Source organism: Mya arenaria, chromosome 7 (assembly GCF_026914265.1).
Source record: "Mya arenaria isolate MELC-2E11 chromosome 7, ASM2691426v1".
Taxonomy (NCBI): Eukaryota; Metazoa; Mollusca; class Bivalvia; order Myida; family Myidae; genus Mya; species Mya arenaria.
This window is the reverse complement of record NC_069128.1, coordinates 48,357,780-48,372,692: the sequence shown is the minus strand read 5'-3', so window position 1 is coordinate 48,372,692 and position 14,913 is coordinate 48,357,780. Positions and strand designations below refer to the sequence as shown.

The 14,913-nt window shown below is 32.2% G+C and overlaps 1 protein-coding gene across 1 annotated transcript in view; it reads right to left on the bottom strand.

The window, feature by feature from the left end:
• Positions 1-13,252, bottom strand: part of LOC128240134 (uncharacterized) — a 51,449-nt gene extending 38,197 nt beyond the window's left edge. Inside the window, exon 1 of the mRNA XM_052956655.1 lies at positions 13,094-13,252. Coding sequence (XP_052812615.1) covers positions 13,094-13,157 — 64 coding nt within the window. The 5' untranslated portion in view covers positions 13,158-13,252. The remainder of the gene's footprint in view (positions 1-13,093) is intronic.
• Positions 13,253-14,913: the final 1,661 nt, after the last annotated feature.

Below are 14,913 nucleotides of genomic sequence, written 5' to 3'. Positions count from 1 at the left end.
ACTACTATACTATATGAACAATATACTATGTAAAAAAACGCTTATTGTTTTATGGTCAACAGGTCAAAAACCCTTACGTTTTCAGGGTGAGGAATCACGTGACTTAAAGGGGTTCTCACATGGGGCACCACGGGTCAAAACCGGTGCAAACAAGCCAGTAAGTGATGTTAATTTCTAAATATGCTTTTACAGAAAAGCTATGAAATTATTTCTAAGCATATAAAAGACTATGCTAGTTTCTGCTTTTACACGTATATTATATATTATTTTACACTAAATATTTTACATTTGTTTGTATTTTAGTGATGCAATCCCTCTCTCCAAAATTTCCTTTGATAGAATAGTGTAGAACGATGCAACGCTGAAGTATTTGTCAAGGATTGCATCATTCTAATGAATTAATAATACCATTATTGGCTTCTGTTATCGCGCTGTCTCATCCAATACAACTAACGTATCTACATGGCAAGCCTAAAAGCGAAAACAATCTCCAAAAACACATGCCTCAGATGTATATGCCTGTCATTCACTGCAAATCGCGTGGTCATATGTACTTTTTTTAGCCACTGTAAAATGAAATCTTCTGAAAATCAGTGTTATGCTGTTTCGAGAGACTCCGATATGAGGGGTCTGTTAACTGTTTAAACAGTGGTCAGGCGACTTATTCAATCGTTGTTTTTATTTTTTATTTTTTAAACAGCAGTTATACCATTATTGTTAAACAGCGTGCATAATTCATTTCGCAAATAATTGCCGCAATCAAAAATTGATAAAACATAAAGCAGTTAATGTGTGTTTTGTGATAATCGTTCTGTTCCCTTTGATTTAAATAAAATATTACTATATGACTTGAGGGTTACGGTTAGTGTGCTGTTTGTGGATTTTATGTTCTATGACTTTGGCGTTAACCCAGTGCGATTAAACTGGGTTTATGATACTGAGCTTGTTTCTGCAGCTTTTTGCATAAATATTGAAATATCTGATTGTGCAAACCTTCAACTAAATCATTTTATTATTAAGACTTATAAAATAATACTGGTTAACCAACATTAGAATATATTTTAATGATTGTGAAACAATCTTCTTCAACATTTCACCTTTCAATCACGTTTGCCGATGAACTACATTGCCGATTTTTATTCTTTTGATATATTTATATCTCGGATATACCATATATGGTTTATATTCTTCATTTCTTAATTTATTAACGATTTCCCTCCGGACTCTCTGTAGTAACTCTATTGATTGTATCATGTGCTTTGTGCAAACAGGCTGATTATAGTATACGTTGTTTATTTCTTATTCCATTTCAGAGTTTACATGAACTGCGATTTCCATAGTAACGATTTTATTCCATCATAATCAGAACCATATGCTGGACTTTCTGTAGCTACTGATTATTGATTATATCATGTTTTCTTTGCGGACTAGCCGCTTAGAAATTTGTGTCATAAATAAGTTACACACATATAATTGCCACAAACATACTTAAATGGACATACAATGGCACGCATTGCGTTATGGTCCTTACAAAGGTACGCTAATAGAACGTAATTTTAAGTTGGAAAAAAAGGTTAAAACGCTATTAAAAAAATGGTTTAAGTACTAGTAAATTGAAATGTTCATTTTCCCTGACATATGATAATACATACACATATCACCTATTTAAATGTACATTTACCTCAAAGTCAAACGAATGCAAGAAAGCAAATTCTATCTTCTAAGTGTGTTTTTATCAGTACAATAGTTGAGCTCGATCATTAACTTTGTGATACAGGACAGCAAACCCACTTACAGTAGAAATTGAAACTAAAACAAAACACAACTGATAAAAAAAAACTAATTGAAAAGCGCAATTACAGCGATGCGGAAGGTCTTTGTAACAAAAAAATATTCCTTATTTCTACTGTTTTATGACTTTACAAATTGAATTTTGAATACATAGCCGTGAAACAAACACAACGTCGTTGATTAGTTTTGTTTTCTTCCTGCATAATTAATTGCTCTCTCAAATTAATCTGGAAATCGTTGTGTTAAGTGCGCCTTTCATACCACGATTTTCTATTGATGAATATTCAAATAACAGGCTTGAAAGACGCTTGGTTATGACACAAAACTATTAAAACATGCATTGAATAGTTTAATGTTATCTCTTTTCACAATATTCGTGATGAGAATTTTAAGTGCAATTATCATTTTTGTGTGTCTAGCTAACAAACGCAAATTTATACTTTCCCTATTATTAGTGCAAATAGAATTGCTTTGAGCAAACAAACGTACTGTGACATTTAGCTCTTTTTTATCTGGCAGTTTTGCCGCCGTTATCGTCTTTAGGGACTTCTTGTATATCGATTGAGAGGGTTGTTTGATTGCTCGATATAATGTTAAGTTATTATTCACCAAAATGCAAATAATGTTGCCTACCGTTTTGTTACCAGTAAAACCCGCGGTAAATCTGTGTTCAAGATCATGCACTAGTAAACAATTTATATAATAGTTTTACTTATTGTCCGTTTCGTTGTAAACCTAATCTGACAATGATTGTCTGCTCACATTAGCAACAGTTTTTAGCCACGATGTAAAATAATGAAAGGCCCTAGGGCACATACGATCTAGCTTTACAATATAAGTTTTACAATATTTTATAGGATGTTTGACTTAAGCGGTTAAAAGACACTTTTTAAGCGCATACATTTTATTTCTTAAAAATCGCTTTGAGGGTGAACATCAATAATGAAGCGTAAAACAGCATGAGTAAATTATTTTTAGATCGAATACCATAACATTTAAATGTTATAGAATATGCCTGAAAACCTTAAACACTAAGATTTAATTTTGTTTCCAATCCATGCATATAATATCATAAATCCAAGTTATTCTTGCATGTCTGTTAAATGTACCACACGGACTGGCTAATATCAAAATATTCAGAATTTGCTTTGCATATAACTTAGTGCATAGCCTTGTGGTGGATACAACAGAGGCCATTTAAAAAAAAAGCTGAAACTCAGACTCAGACTCAAAATGTGAATTCTTACACTTGAAATGGAATTGTGGCATTTGCAACTAGATCACAACTAAGGATACTGCCAAGGGACAGTTTCCACTATTTAATTGTTCATGTTCTGTCGAGGGTTAACTCATCTTAATGTATTAAACAGGATCAGCATTCCTGCTGGGACAACATAAGTGTTAGAATTGGAAATTTAAATTGTAAAATATATATTTGTATAACAATTTGTGTAACCATTTGCGAGGACAATACTAGATTATTTCATCTTGAATGGAGTCACCAACGCTTACAACGATTCTATGTAAACATATAGTGCAGCCATTAAAATCGTTCTGTTAATTTCCGGAAAGGAAATCACTCATGATTCAACACTGGGCCTTTCAGGATAGTGCAATAAAGCAAATGTATTGATTGTCATAGACTACAGGTAATTTCTTTGTTTGAGGTGGATGATGTGAGAGGATGAAAATATTTTTTGTTAAGTGGCAAGATTGACATATTGACAAAAGCATTGAGTTTTCTGTTACGCCGTATGTGATTTAATCGTATTTCTTCTCCAATCTTGAGCTTGAGAAAATTAAATTGTTTGAAGCATTGAGCAATAAAAAGTTCGTTTTTCTTAAAGCGTCTTATGCATGAAAGAAGGGAACCTAGCAAATAACATTTATGTAATAATAATCAATGTATATTACTATCAAAAGATGCCAATTTAGATCCTTGATAATGATATTTATTAATGTGATGCTTAAGGTATATGTCTTAATCGTATTTATGTTGTATCCCAGTCTAGACATATGCTACAAGTGTGTTATATGTAGACTTTGATATTATTGCGTGCGCGGTCTGTTTGTGGCGTTCGTTCGTTGTCGTCTGGGCCATATCTTTGTAACTCTTAACATGTTTTCTTTTAAATTTTGGCTAATGTTTTTGCCCTTGAATATTTATATGGACAAATTCGGCAACAAGCTCAGCAGTCGAAATTTCGAACATAAACCCCGTTTAATGTCGCAAGGTAAACGCCAAAGACTTAGAACACAAAAACAAACCAGAAACAGGGATCAACAGCAGAATTCACCACAAACAACATATGTACTATATAAATCACTAGGAGAGTTCTTCATTGAAGTCTTTATTGAGGTTTTTGTTGACTATGTTATACACGACGTATTCATGAAAGCTATTATTTGGATCAGTAGCAACATCCCTATCGGTAGTACAACATTCTATACTTGATAAAACAACAACGCTTAAACGTTAACATATACTTAAAAAATTAACATCTCAGAGAACAATATGAAAAGTCAGGAATGAAACCAACTAAGCTTTAAATATGTTTTATCAACATGCTTACAGGCATTAGGAATCGATGTTTTGATTTACATTCAGGGCAATCACTGCTGATTCAGTAACCGTTGGCTGTCCGGTATAATGAAATAACGCTATTGTGCTGATTGTTATCGACTTTGCGGTGTTTGCAGTGGATAATGACATTTGATGAATGTATTATTTGTTTAGAGGGACGTTTGTTTTTTCTGTTTGAATTGGATGGTAAAATAGAATGAAAATGTTGTTGATTTATCGGGACGATTAATGTTTTAGAGTGTGTTTTGAAAGTTGAAATGGGATGAAATCTTTGATTGTTTAGCGGGACGAACAAAAAGTTTTCGTTGTGCTATCTATATTAAGCTTTGAATATGTGTTTCTATTTCTTAAGGTCTTTTGTTTTGTTGCTGTTAGGATCAATTAATGGTGCTTAGATATATGTGAGTGTCATTTTTCTTTTTTTTCTTTTTGGACATATAAACATACTATTGGATTCTGCAGAAATGAACATTTTTGAATTTTCAAAATAAGAGAACACAAACCATCATATATTAATGCTCTTTGTTATGACATGTACATGTCGATCAATGTTTAACTACAAGCAAAAAAAGACAATATTCTATCATAATTATGCGTTTTGTAAAGACATGTTAATGTATATCTTATTTTTCAATTACCAAAATAGACGACAATATCCTATCATCAGTATGCGTTTTTGAAAACTATGTTTATGTTTATCAAAGTTTATTTACCAAAATAAAATAAATTATAACAAAATCACACATTTCGTAAATACATGTACATTTAGACAATTTTTATTTACTAAACAGAAAACAATCGATCATAGTTATGACTTTTGTAAATATATGATCATGTAGATCAATTGTTAATATTAACAGAGAATATTAGAGACTCTCTGTGCCAAAATTGTTTTGCCTTATCTACGTATATACGTGATTCAATTGACCGCTGTTCACATCACTAGTGATAAGGTCGGTGTCCTAATTATATGTAAATGTTGTTTCAAGCATAGTTGGTTATATCTGTTGTGTTTATATTCGCCATTGAGCAAATATACGCAGCTTACATATTAGATTGCGCATGATTTAATGGCAAGCATATGTAAAAATGTAAGCATTTTTATGGCCAATTAAGCATTTAATTGTATTCAATTTGTATTAAATGTCCTATCAGTTTTAATAGTTATATGAGAAACTAAAGAAAACAGTACGATAGTCGAAAGGGGCAACGCTAAGACATATAACACAATCATAAACCAGAAACATAGAACATCAGCACAAAACCTCCACAAACAACACATTATATGTGTATTAAACTTTTATTTAATGCATACAGAATATGGTGTATATTCTTCATTTCTCATTCAATTTCAGTAAAACAAGTGAGGTAACATGACCTGCTATTTTTACCATAACGACCCGTATGATCAGTATCAGATGACCCTAGAGACTTTCTGTAGTAACTCTATTGATTGTATCATGTGTTCTGTGCAGACAGGCTGGTTATGAATAATTTAAACACATTTAATTGCCGCAGACATGCTAGAACTGTTATCAAATGGCATAAATTGCGTTACGGCCATCACAAACGTATACATAAACAATGTTTAGTATTTGTTCTTCAAACCTCATGCATGGACTCGTTTTATATCTGTATACTTCTACTGCTTATAATAATTATGATATAAAGACTAGGAAATTTAAAGTTTCATTGCTTTAAAATAATACCAATTAAGAAACCAAATTGTTCCTTCTTATGTTGATAAGTATACGATCACTAAATGCTGTACCGTTATGTTTGTGACACACCGTGGTTCTATCACTTACAAAGGAAAAACAAAACATTGGGTATAAGATTAGAGCTATAAAGTAAAGTTAACAAGGGCAAATCCTTTTCAAAAATTTGATCGGATAAGATATTTTTTAAGTATTGTTGGGAAATAAAGGGCCCTAACTCCTAAATGATTAAAGCGATTTCCATGGCTATCGAACTTGATCAAGGTATTATGGTCACAAACATGTGTTAAAAGTTTGGTGAGGATTGGACAAACAGTTTTCAAGAATTAGATCGGAAACAATCTTCGGGACGTATTTTTCAAGTCTTTTTTTGCAAATAAAGGGCCGTAACTCCTAAATGACAAAAGCGATTTCCATGGCTATCGAACTTGATCAAGATATTATGGTCACAATCATGTATGTAAAGTTTGGTGAGGATTGGACACATACTTTTCAAGAATTAGATTGGAAACATATATTTTTGAAGTATTTTTGGCAAAAAAGGGCCGTAACTCCTAAATGACTAAAGTGATTTCCATGACTATCGAACTTGATCAAGATATTATGGTCACAAACATGTGTTTAAAGTTTGGTGAGGATTGGACAAACGGTTTTCAAGAATTAGATCGGAAACAATCTTCGGGACGTACGTACGTACAGACAGACAGACGTACGTACGGACAAGGGCAACCCTATATGCCGCCACTTTGTGGGGGCATAAAAAGACAAGCATAGTGTTGATTGTTTTTGTAACAAATCATTCCTTTGTATTGTACCTTTAAGGACTTAAAAAATATCAATTTTGAAATCAATGCCATGTAACGAACACAATAACGTCAATTAGTGTTATAATTTCCAGCAGAATTGAGTGCTTTATGATATTAATAGGGAAATTGGAGGTGTTTGTGTTCGCGTTTTATATTCAAGCTTCCCGATATTCTGTAGATGAACATTTGGATAGTTTGCTTTTATAGACGTTTTGTGTCCTTCACGTTAGTATAGACATTGAACAATCATGATTTCTCAGAAACGAATATAAACCAGGCTCGCTGTAAGGTATTCTCTTAAAGAAGTGTAACGAATATTCTTCTCGTTTCATATACTAAAGATCTACACGTCATTTTACCTACGTCAGCTAACTTAGTTATATCGTGCTGCTCATAAATATGGGTTCTCTTTGAACATGCAAATAATATCTCGTCTATTTTTTATTTTAGATTTCTTAAACTGTTATTCTTGCTGCTAAAAGCTTTTTTTTAAACGCTCTTATTTGTATATAAAGTATATAAAGTGATAATTTCCGTTAGATATACATTAATGGCTTAGTGTTAATGTAAGCATTGCAATTGATTTGACATGTTTATTCTTGGTTACACACCTAAAAAATTAATAAGTCATACTACATTTGTTATAAATAAACTGAAATAGTATTCGAGAGTACACATCAGCTGATGATCTGTTCCGCTATAAATCTAAAGAAATAGACGTTACTTGTAAAGTTAGTGAACATAATGATAGAAAGTCCAAAGTTATATTCTAGAGTATACTGGATTTATATACTAGGGGTCTGTGAATAATAATCAGGTTCACACGTCGAGTAATGCTCAAGTATTGTAGACAATAAGTAGATGTCACAAAGTTTACGTCGTGTATCGTGGACAATTATTAGATGTCACATAGTTAACGTCGTGTTATGCTCAAGTATCGTGGATAATGATTAGATGTCACATAGTTAACGTCGAGTAATCCTTAAGTATTATCGACAATTAGTAGATGTCACATAGTTTACGTCGGGTAATGCTCAAATATCGTAGACATTATGTAGATGTCACATAGTTTATGTCCAGTAAATCGCACGCATAATCGAAAATAAGTAGGTGTCACATAATGTACATCAAGTTAATCGCGAGTAACGTGAACAGTAATAAAGGTTTACATAATCTTCACCGAGGTATCGTGAGCACAATTCAAATTTCATATAGTATAAGCCCAGTAAAACTCCTTTAAAAATTGGTATGTCATACAAACATGTGAATAACGCACGGAATAATTCAAACAACCTTTAGACAGTTTCATGAGCATATTTTGTATTATATGTCTAGCCATCAAACGCAAATTCATACTTTCTCTTTTATTTATTGAAAATAGAATTGCTTTGTTCAGAATTAAGTCATGTTTTATCTGACAAGTTTTCCCTGGAAAGGTCTTTAGGGACTTGTTTATCGATTCGGAGGGAATGTTTTAATGCTCGACATAATGTTTTATTTATTCATTTCAACCTTGCAATTTGTGATGCCTTCGGTTACAAATTAAAACCGCGGATGTGCTGGGTTAAAGAAATTTTAATAGTAAAATATTCAAACGATATAGTAACATTTGTTTCTTTTTTGAGTGAGGCAAGCTAATTTAACCGTTCCCCAGACATACCTGAAATAGCAAAGTGTTACAATCCGTATTAACATGTTGTACTAAAATTTATAAATGACAATGTTGAAACGCATTTATCGTGTTGCTAAACACATGATTTGATGGTGATATTAAAAAATGTGGCTTTTAACATTATGGTTAATGGATAAAAGAGCTTGTTATGGACGAATATCGTAGAACTATAATTTGACAATAAGTTTCTAATCAGCATATGCATTGCCAATGGTTGATTAATTCTTATTTTGCAAGAACACAATCAAGACTTGCAGGTTTTAGAATTGAGTCTCTAACTCTGAACAACTAAAGGCGGAAATAAGTATGGGTGCAGAAAACACAAATAATATCCCATAATAATTCACATGTACAAACTATTTCCATGGCACATTTTGAAGCAATACAATGACATGTTATATGAATTGCAGCGTTGTAAACTGTTTATATGTTTTGTTGTCGGGCTCGAATGATGACAACATGGACATGGAAGTTCCATAATTTTCTGTAACATCAAAAGATCACTTTATCGATATTGAAGCGATGTAAACTGTCTATATGCTTTATTGTACACGTCGACTGATGGCTGCATGAACATGAACATTTCATTGGTTTCTGTAGCAGGACATGTTATCGTTAATGCATAATGGTAACTGGCTTTAAGGTATCTTGTAGTGTTCGACTTGTGGCTGTATGGATATGACAGTTTCATGCGACTAGGCATGTCAACAGAGCAGTTGTTTTTTTCTCTGATCGTTGGTGATTATTGCATATGACATTTCGATAATTGAAATTTAGGAAATTGTCAATAAACAGTTCCTGCTATCTTCATATTTTAAATATTTATATGAAAAACTACAGAAACAAGTACCATAGCCGAATGATTAAACATAAAGCCCGTTTGATTACAAGGGTGGTTTCAAGGAGCAACTCCTTCGGAACATGATCAGCATCCCTGCTTGAAGTACAGAGGTCTTATGATTTGAAATATAAATGGCATTATACCAGTTTGTGGCACCATTTGGGAGGACAATATTATATTTGTTCATCATGAAAAAGTCACAATTGCGTTCAAAGATTCAATATAAACATAACGTTCTGCCGTTAAGAATCGTCGTTTTGATTTCCGGCAAGGAAATCACTTCTGTCTCAACACTGGGATTGTCAGAATGAAGGAATTATGCTTTTGTATTGATTAGTAACGACTAGAGCTTATTTATTTGTTTGAATTGGAATACGTTGTGTGTTTAGTTGAACTACACAAAGACAAAAGCAACGATTTTGCCGTTACGCGAAATGTACTGCGATATATTATCTACAGCATGTAGAATGATTGTTCGAATCTTCGAGCAATTGAAGACGTTCATCTTAGGATGTCCAAGGCATAAACAGACAGTTTGTTTTGAGGCATCTTTTAAATAAAACAAAATGTATATTAATATCAATTTACAACAATTTAAAACCTTGCTAATGATAGTTAACATAAAGTAGAGCCAAGAATCTTTATTTTCATTTTCCGACAAGGAAGTCACATGTGATTCAACAGCGGGCTTTTCATTATAATACAATTTGTATTGATTGTTATCGACTACAAGAAATTGCGTTGTTTGATGAAAATGTTGTTTGTTCAGTGGGGAGATTAACAAAGAGACAAATGGCAATGAAATTCCATTACGCGAAATGGGATGCGAAGATCTCCAATATAGAGAAAATACGTTTGTACGAATCAACGAATTGCAAGCGTTTACCATAGAACAACTTATCAGATGGGAATCCGTTAAATAATAGCTTTTAAGATTTTTAAATATATATATTGCGTACAATTTAATATGACACCTATGAGGCCAGATAATTTTAGTTAAACAATTTGTTGCTTAATACATGAATATACTGTCTAAATCATTTTTATTTTGTTTTTCATTTTCGACATTAGATACCGGTTTTTAGTAGGTAAACGTTGATGTTGATGTGTGTTTTGTCTCATTGTGGTGTTTGTACACTGGTGACCCTCGCCCATTGTCCTTAGTGGCCATAATTTGTGCCTGTTAACAGGGTCGGTTACGGTGCTTGTTCTTGTACTTTACATTGATTGTTTGGTTGATTATTTTCTACAGGACGTATCAAAAAGTATATTTTTGGAGCAGCAGCTATATAACTTTTGGTCGTACAAAATACGTCTATATTATAGAAAACTACAACGTCAAAATATAAATTTAAGGTAACATTGGCGAGAACAAAAGGACACTTTTACAAGGAATACAATTACAAAAGCTGTTGAGGATGCATTGAAAACATATTTTATAGCCATAGGGAATGTTTTTTTTTATTTCCGATGGGGATATCACTGAGTATTCAAAAACACTTTTCAATATATACGCTTTTATAGTGAATGTTATCCATTTTTAGTATTTGCAGTGAGTGGTTAAATAGGATGAATATATCGTTTGTTGAGCGGAATGATTCGTTTTTCACTTTGTTTTCAAACGTTAAAAATTAACATGTTGTTTATTCAGCGTAAAGATGACAATTTTTGAATGCGTAGTTGATAGAATATAAGATGAAACTGGAGTTTGTAAAACGTGGCGCTAAATTCTTCAAAGCGTGAATTGTATGATAATATAGGACGGATATGCTGTTTGTTAAGCGGAGCGATAATGATTTTAATTCGAATAAGATGGTAAAATATATCACTTTTGTTTTTGTTTAGCGGATAATTTTTTTTTCGGTCTGTGTTCTGGATGGTGAAATGTGTTGATTTTTTTTGCGGATCGATTTTTTTTTCAATTGGTATTGGATGGTCAAAAAGAATGATCATTTTGTCTGTTTAGCGGGATAATAATTATTGCGACGAACTTTAAGTGTTCGGACTCACAAAATGTGATATTGGGATATTTTATCTGACATTTACAATCTTTGAACACATTTCCGAGCATTTTCGTTTTTTTCTTAAGCAACTGAAATGTATCATTATAATCAACTAACCCAGTTAAATATAAAACACTTTGCAAAAAATGATTTTAAACTTTGGTAATATAATGCAAACTTCATAGGCAAACCCAGTTTCCACAATTCAAATATGACTGTAGTTTAGAGGCAGACGATAAAGGCCTTAACAACACTGAACAAATTTTCTTTTATCAAGTTAAACAACACATAAAGCAAATACAAATGATATGATGAATAGGATTATCTTATATTATCTAAAAACATTTTTTTTTATTCTGTGAATGATGGTAGGACAGGTGTAAGGTTATGTGCATGATAACTCGTGTTTCACTGACACATCCGAGAGGGTAACTCCATAATTTATGTATAAATACTTATGTGCAAAACTACAGAAACAGGCTCTGCAGCCAAAAGTTTAAACATAAACCCTGTTTAATGGCACTTGGTAAGCGCAAAAGACAAAGAACACAAAATCAAATCATCACAAACAAGAAACATGGAACAACAGTACAGTGCATATATACTTATATAAAAAACTAGGTATGTTTAAAAAGGATTGTTAGGTACCGATTGTTAGGTACTTTATCGATTTAATGCGTTTTTGTCTGATTGGTTCTGTGTAGGTTTGTGTTTTCTAATGTAGTGTATTCCAGGCCCTTGTTTAATTATAAACATAATAGACAATAAGCATTCATTACTTTGGGTTTTGTTAATGCATGTGCATGCAGATCAATCGTTCACTCTGACAGAGAATAACCGAGCCTCTCTCTGCCAAAATCGCAATCGATTAGTCTATTTGTATTATTATTCTGACCGCTGTTTAAACCACTGGTCATGCAACTGGTCACAACTGATCAGCATATTGTCCTAGTTATATGGAGAAAGATGAGCTATATCTGTAGTGTTTAAATACGTCATCGGTAAATTATACACACCCAATACATTTTATTGTGCATGAGTTTATGGCAAGAATTTGTCTTTTCAATGTAAATGTTTGCGTTTATTTATAGACATTTGAGCACTTAATAGTACTTCAATTTGTCCGGTTTAAATTCCTAACAACGCATACTTTCGAAATGTTGTTTGTTGTAATCCATGTTAAATGCTGATGGCAAACTCGCTGTTTAATAAGTAGGTAAATTATAACCATTGAATTGGAAATATTGTATAGAACCAACAATGACAAAACAAAGACAATTACAAGTCATTAAATGAAAATGATTATAAACAATTGTGACTTTTAGAACGTATATATAGCTTACTGTTTCTTTATATGCAGAAACGGGTTAAACGACTTAACTCCTGAACTGTTCCTATTATTTTGTTTTGATGTAAAGCAATATCTTATGCTCAAACTTTGAAAAACAGCTTATTGTATGCCCTTCTATATTATTTTATTTAAAAAAAATAAAACAACTTTTAACAAAATTAAATAACTGCATTAGTTCAAATGTTGTTTGCAATGTTTTGTAAAATAAATTTAAGATTTAATAAAAAAATATGACCGAGAAAAAACAACACTTTTTAAAAACTAAACAACCTGAGCTGAATAAAGAATACGATTAAAGAAATAGTTAAAAAAAACAATACGACTCACATGTCGGATCAATAGATATAGATATAAGTCCAAGAACAATCACGATAATGCTAACAAACTCCATGTTTGTGACTTTATCCTTGTAAAGCTTCCCACTGGCAATCTACATGTGGAATTCCGATAGACACAGCAGAGTCAGCGAGTATTGAGCTATCATTAGGCGTCCGAACTGCGACGACGCATGATCATTACTGAGAACTCCGATATTGGTGGAATCATCCTCGTTCTCTTTGCTGACTTGTAACCTTGTAATATATATGTGCATAAGCTTGAAATTTAACATCTTACAACAATTTAATACAATGAATATTTATGCGAAAAGCTACAGAAACAAGCTCAGTAGTAAAAAGTTTAAACATAAACCCGGTTTAATGGCAATGGGTAAACGTCAAAGATCACAAACAAGAAACATGGAAGAACAGCACAAAACTACAATAGTAGAAAACAATAAAGAAGAACTTGCATTAGGTTATACAATACATAAAAGCAACTTATTTCAGTGTATGGTAAATGTTTAAATCACTGAAAATACGTCATGGTAAAAATGTATTTTTATCAATGCATATTCATTACGGGGTTATAATTCATAACCACTTAAAAATATACATCTCCAACAAGAGATTTTCAGCTATAAAGATCTATCCATTAATATTGTTATTCTTAAGAGCACTTGCAACTTATGATGTTTTTTCCTTTAACTTTGAAATGAATTTATTTGTCATACAAGGAAAAAGGTGATTTATAATTTGGAAATACCACAATAGTAATAAAAAGACGTGTGATTTCAAGGAAAATAACTGAAACTCACAAATGAATTAAGACACGACATTGAAGCTTTACGAGTATCAGAAAGGTATCACCGGTTTATTTTCTTAATTGTTCATGTTAATACACAAGAGAAAAGTATATAATTACAAATCGTATTTTGTTCTTAAAAAATAAATACAGTTTTCCTGAACATCTTGAAGGCATGAAAAGGTTAACATTGTTAGAGAGCGTTGCTATTGATATGACACTAAGGTGTCATCCTTACCAATGCCAGCTAGATATAATAATTATTTCCCTGATGTTACATCTGTTACCCATTGAAATAATTTCTTTAAAAGAATGATGTCTTTTGAAATAGTCAAACCAGTTTGTACTTTACGTTTAATATATTGCTGCCTAATGCAATAAAGATGATATTTCATGTACGGAGTCTTGACGAGTATTTTTTTATCAACTTGAATAAGCCGATTTAATGAATTTGTATTAAATTGGCACAACATTTAATGTGATCTTTTATTTATTTCATAAATAGGTATGGACTGTTGCGTTGAATGCTTCCTGACGAAATAGAACAAATATTATTGTTTCGAATGTGCCTGTTACGATAAAAGGCGTAAACACAAAATTTAAAACCCTTGATTGATATATTTATATTTTTTTTGTACAATCATTCAGTCTTAATTACACGATTAGATCATTTTTTAATGCAGTTGAATAAATAGTAACACTTACGTCCAGGCGTGCTGGGGTATGCCTGGTTACGTCCCTGGCAGTTGTAAGATGGATATTTAGTCTTAATAAATATCATACGTCTGTGTTGCACGTAAACTGGTTTAAAGCCCCTGTAAATTTACATTTTACTGACCGTCTCAAGGCGGTACCTAACAATTCGTGATGAACATAAATATAGTATATATGCACTGTGCTGTTTGTGGATTTTTATGCTGTTAAGCGGTGTTTTTTGTTTGTGATTTTTTTTGTTCTTATGTTCTATGTCTTTGGCGTTTACCCAGTGCCATTAAACTGGGTTTATGTTTAACCTTTTGGCTACT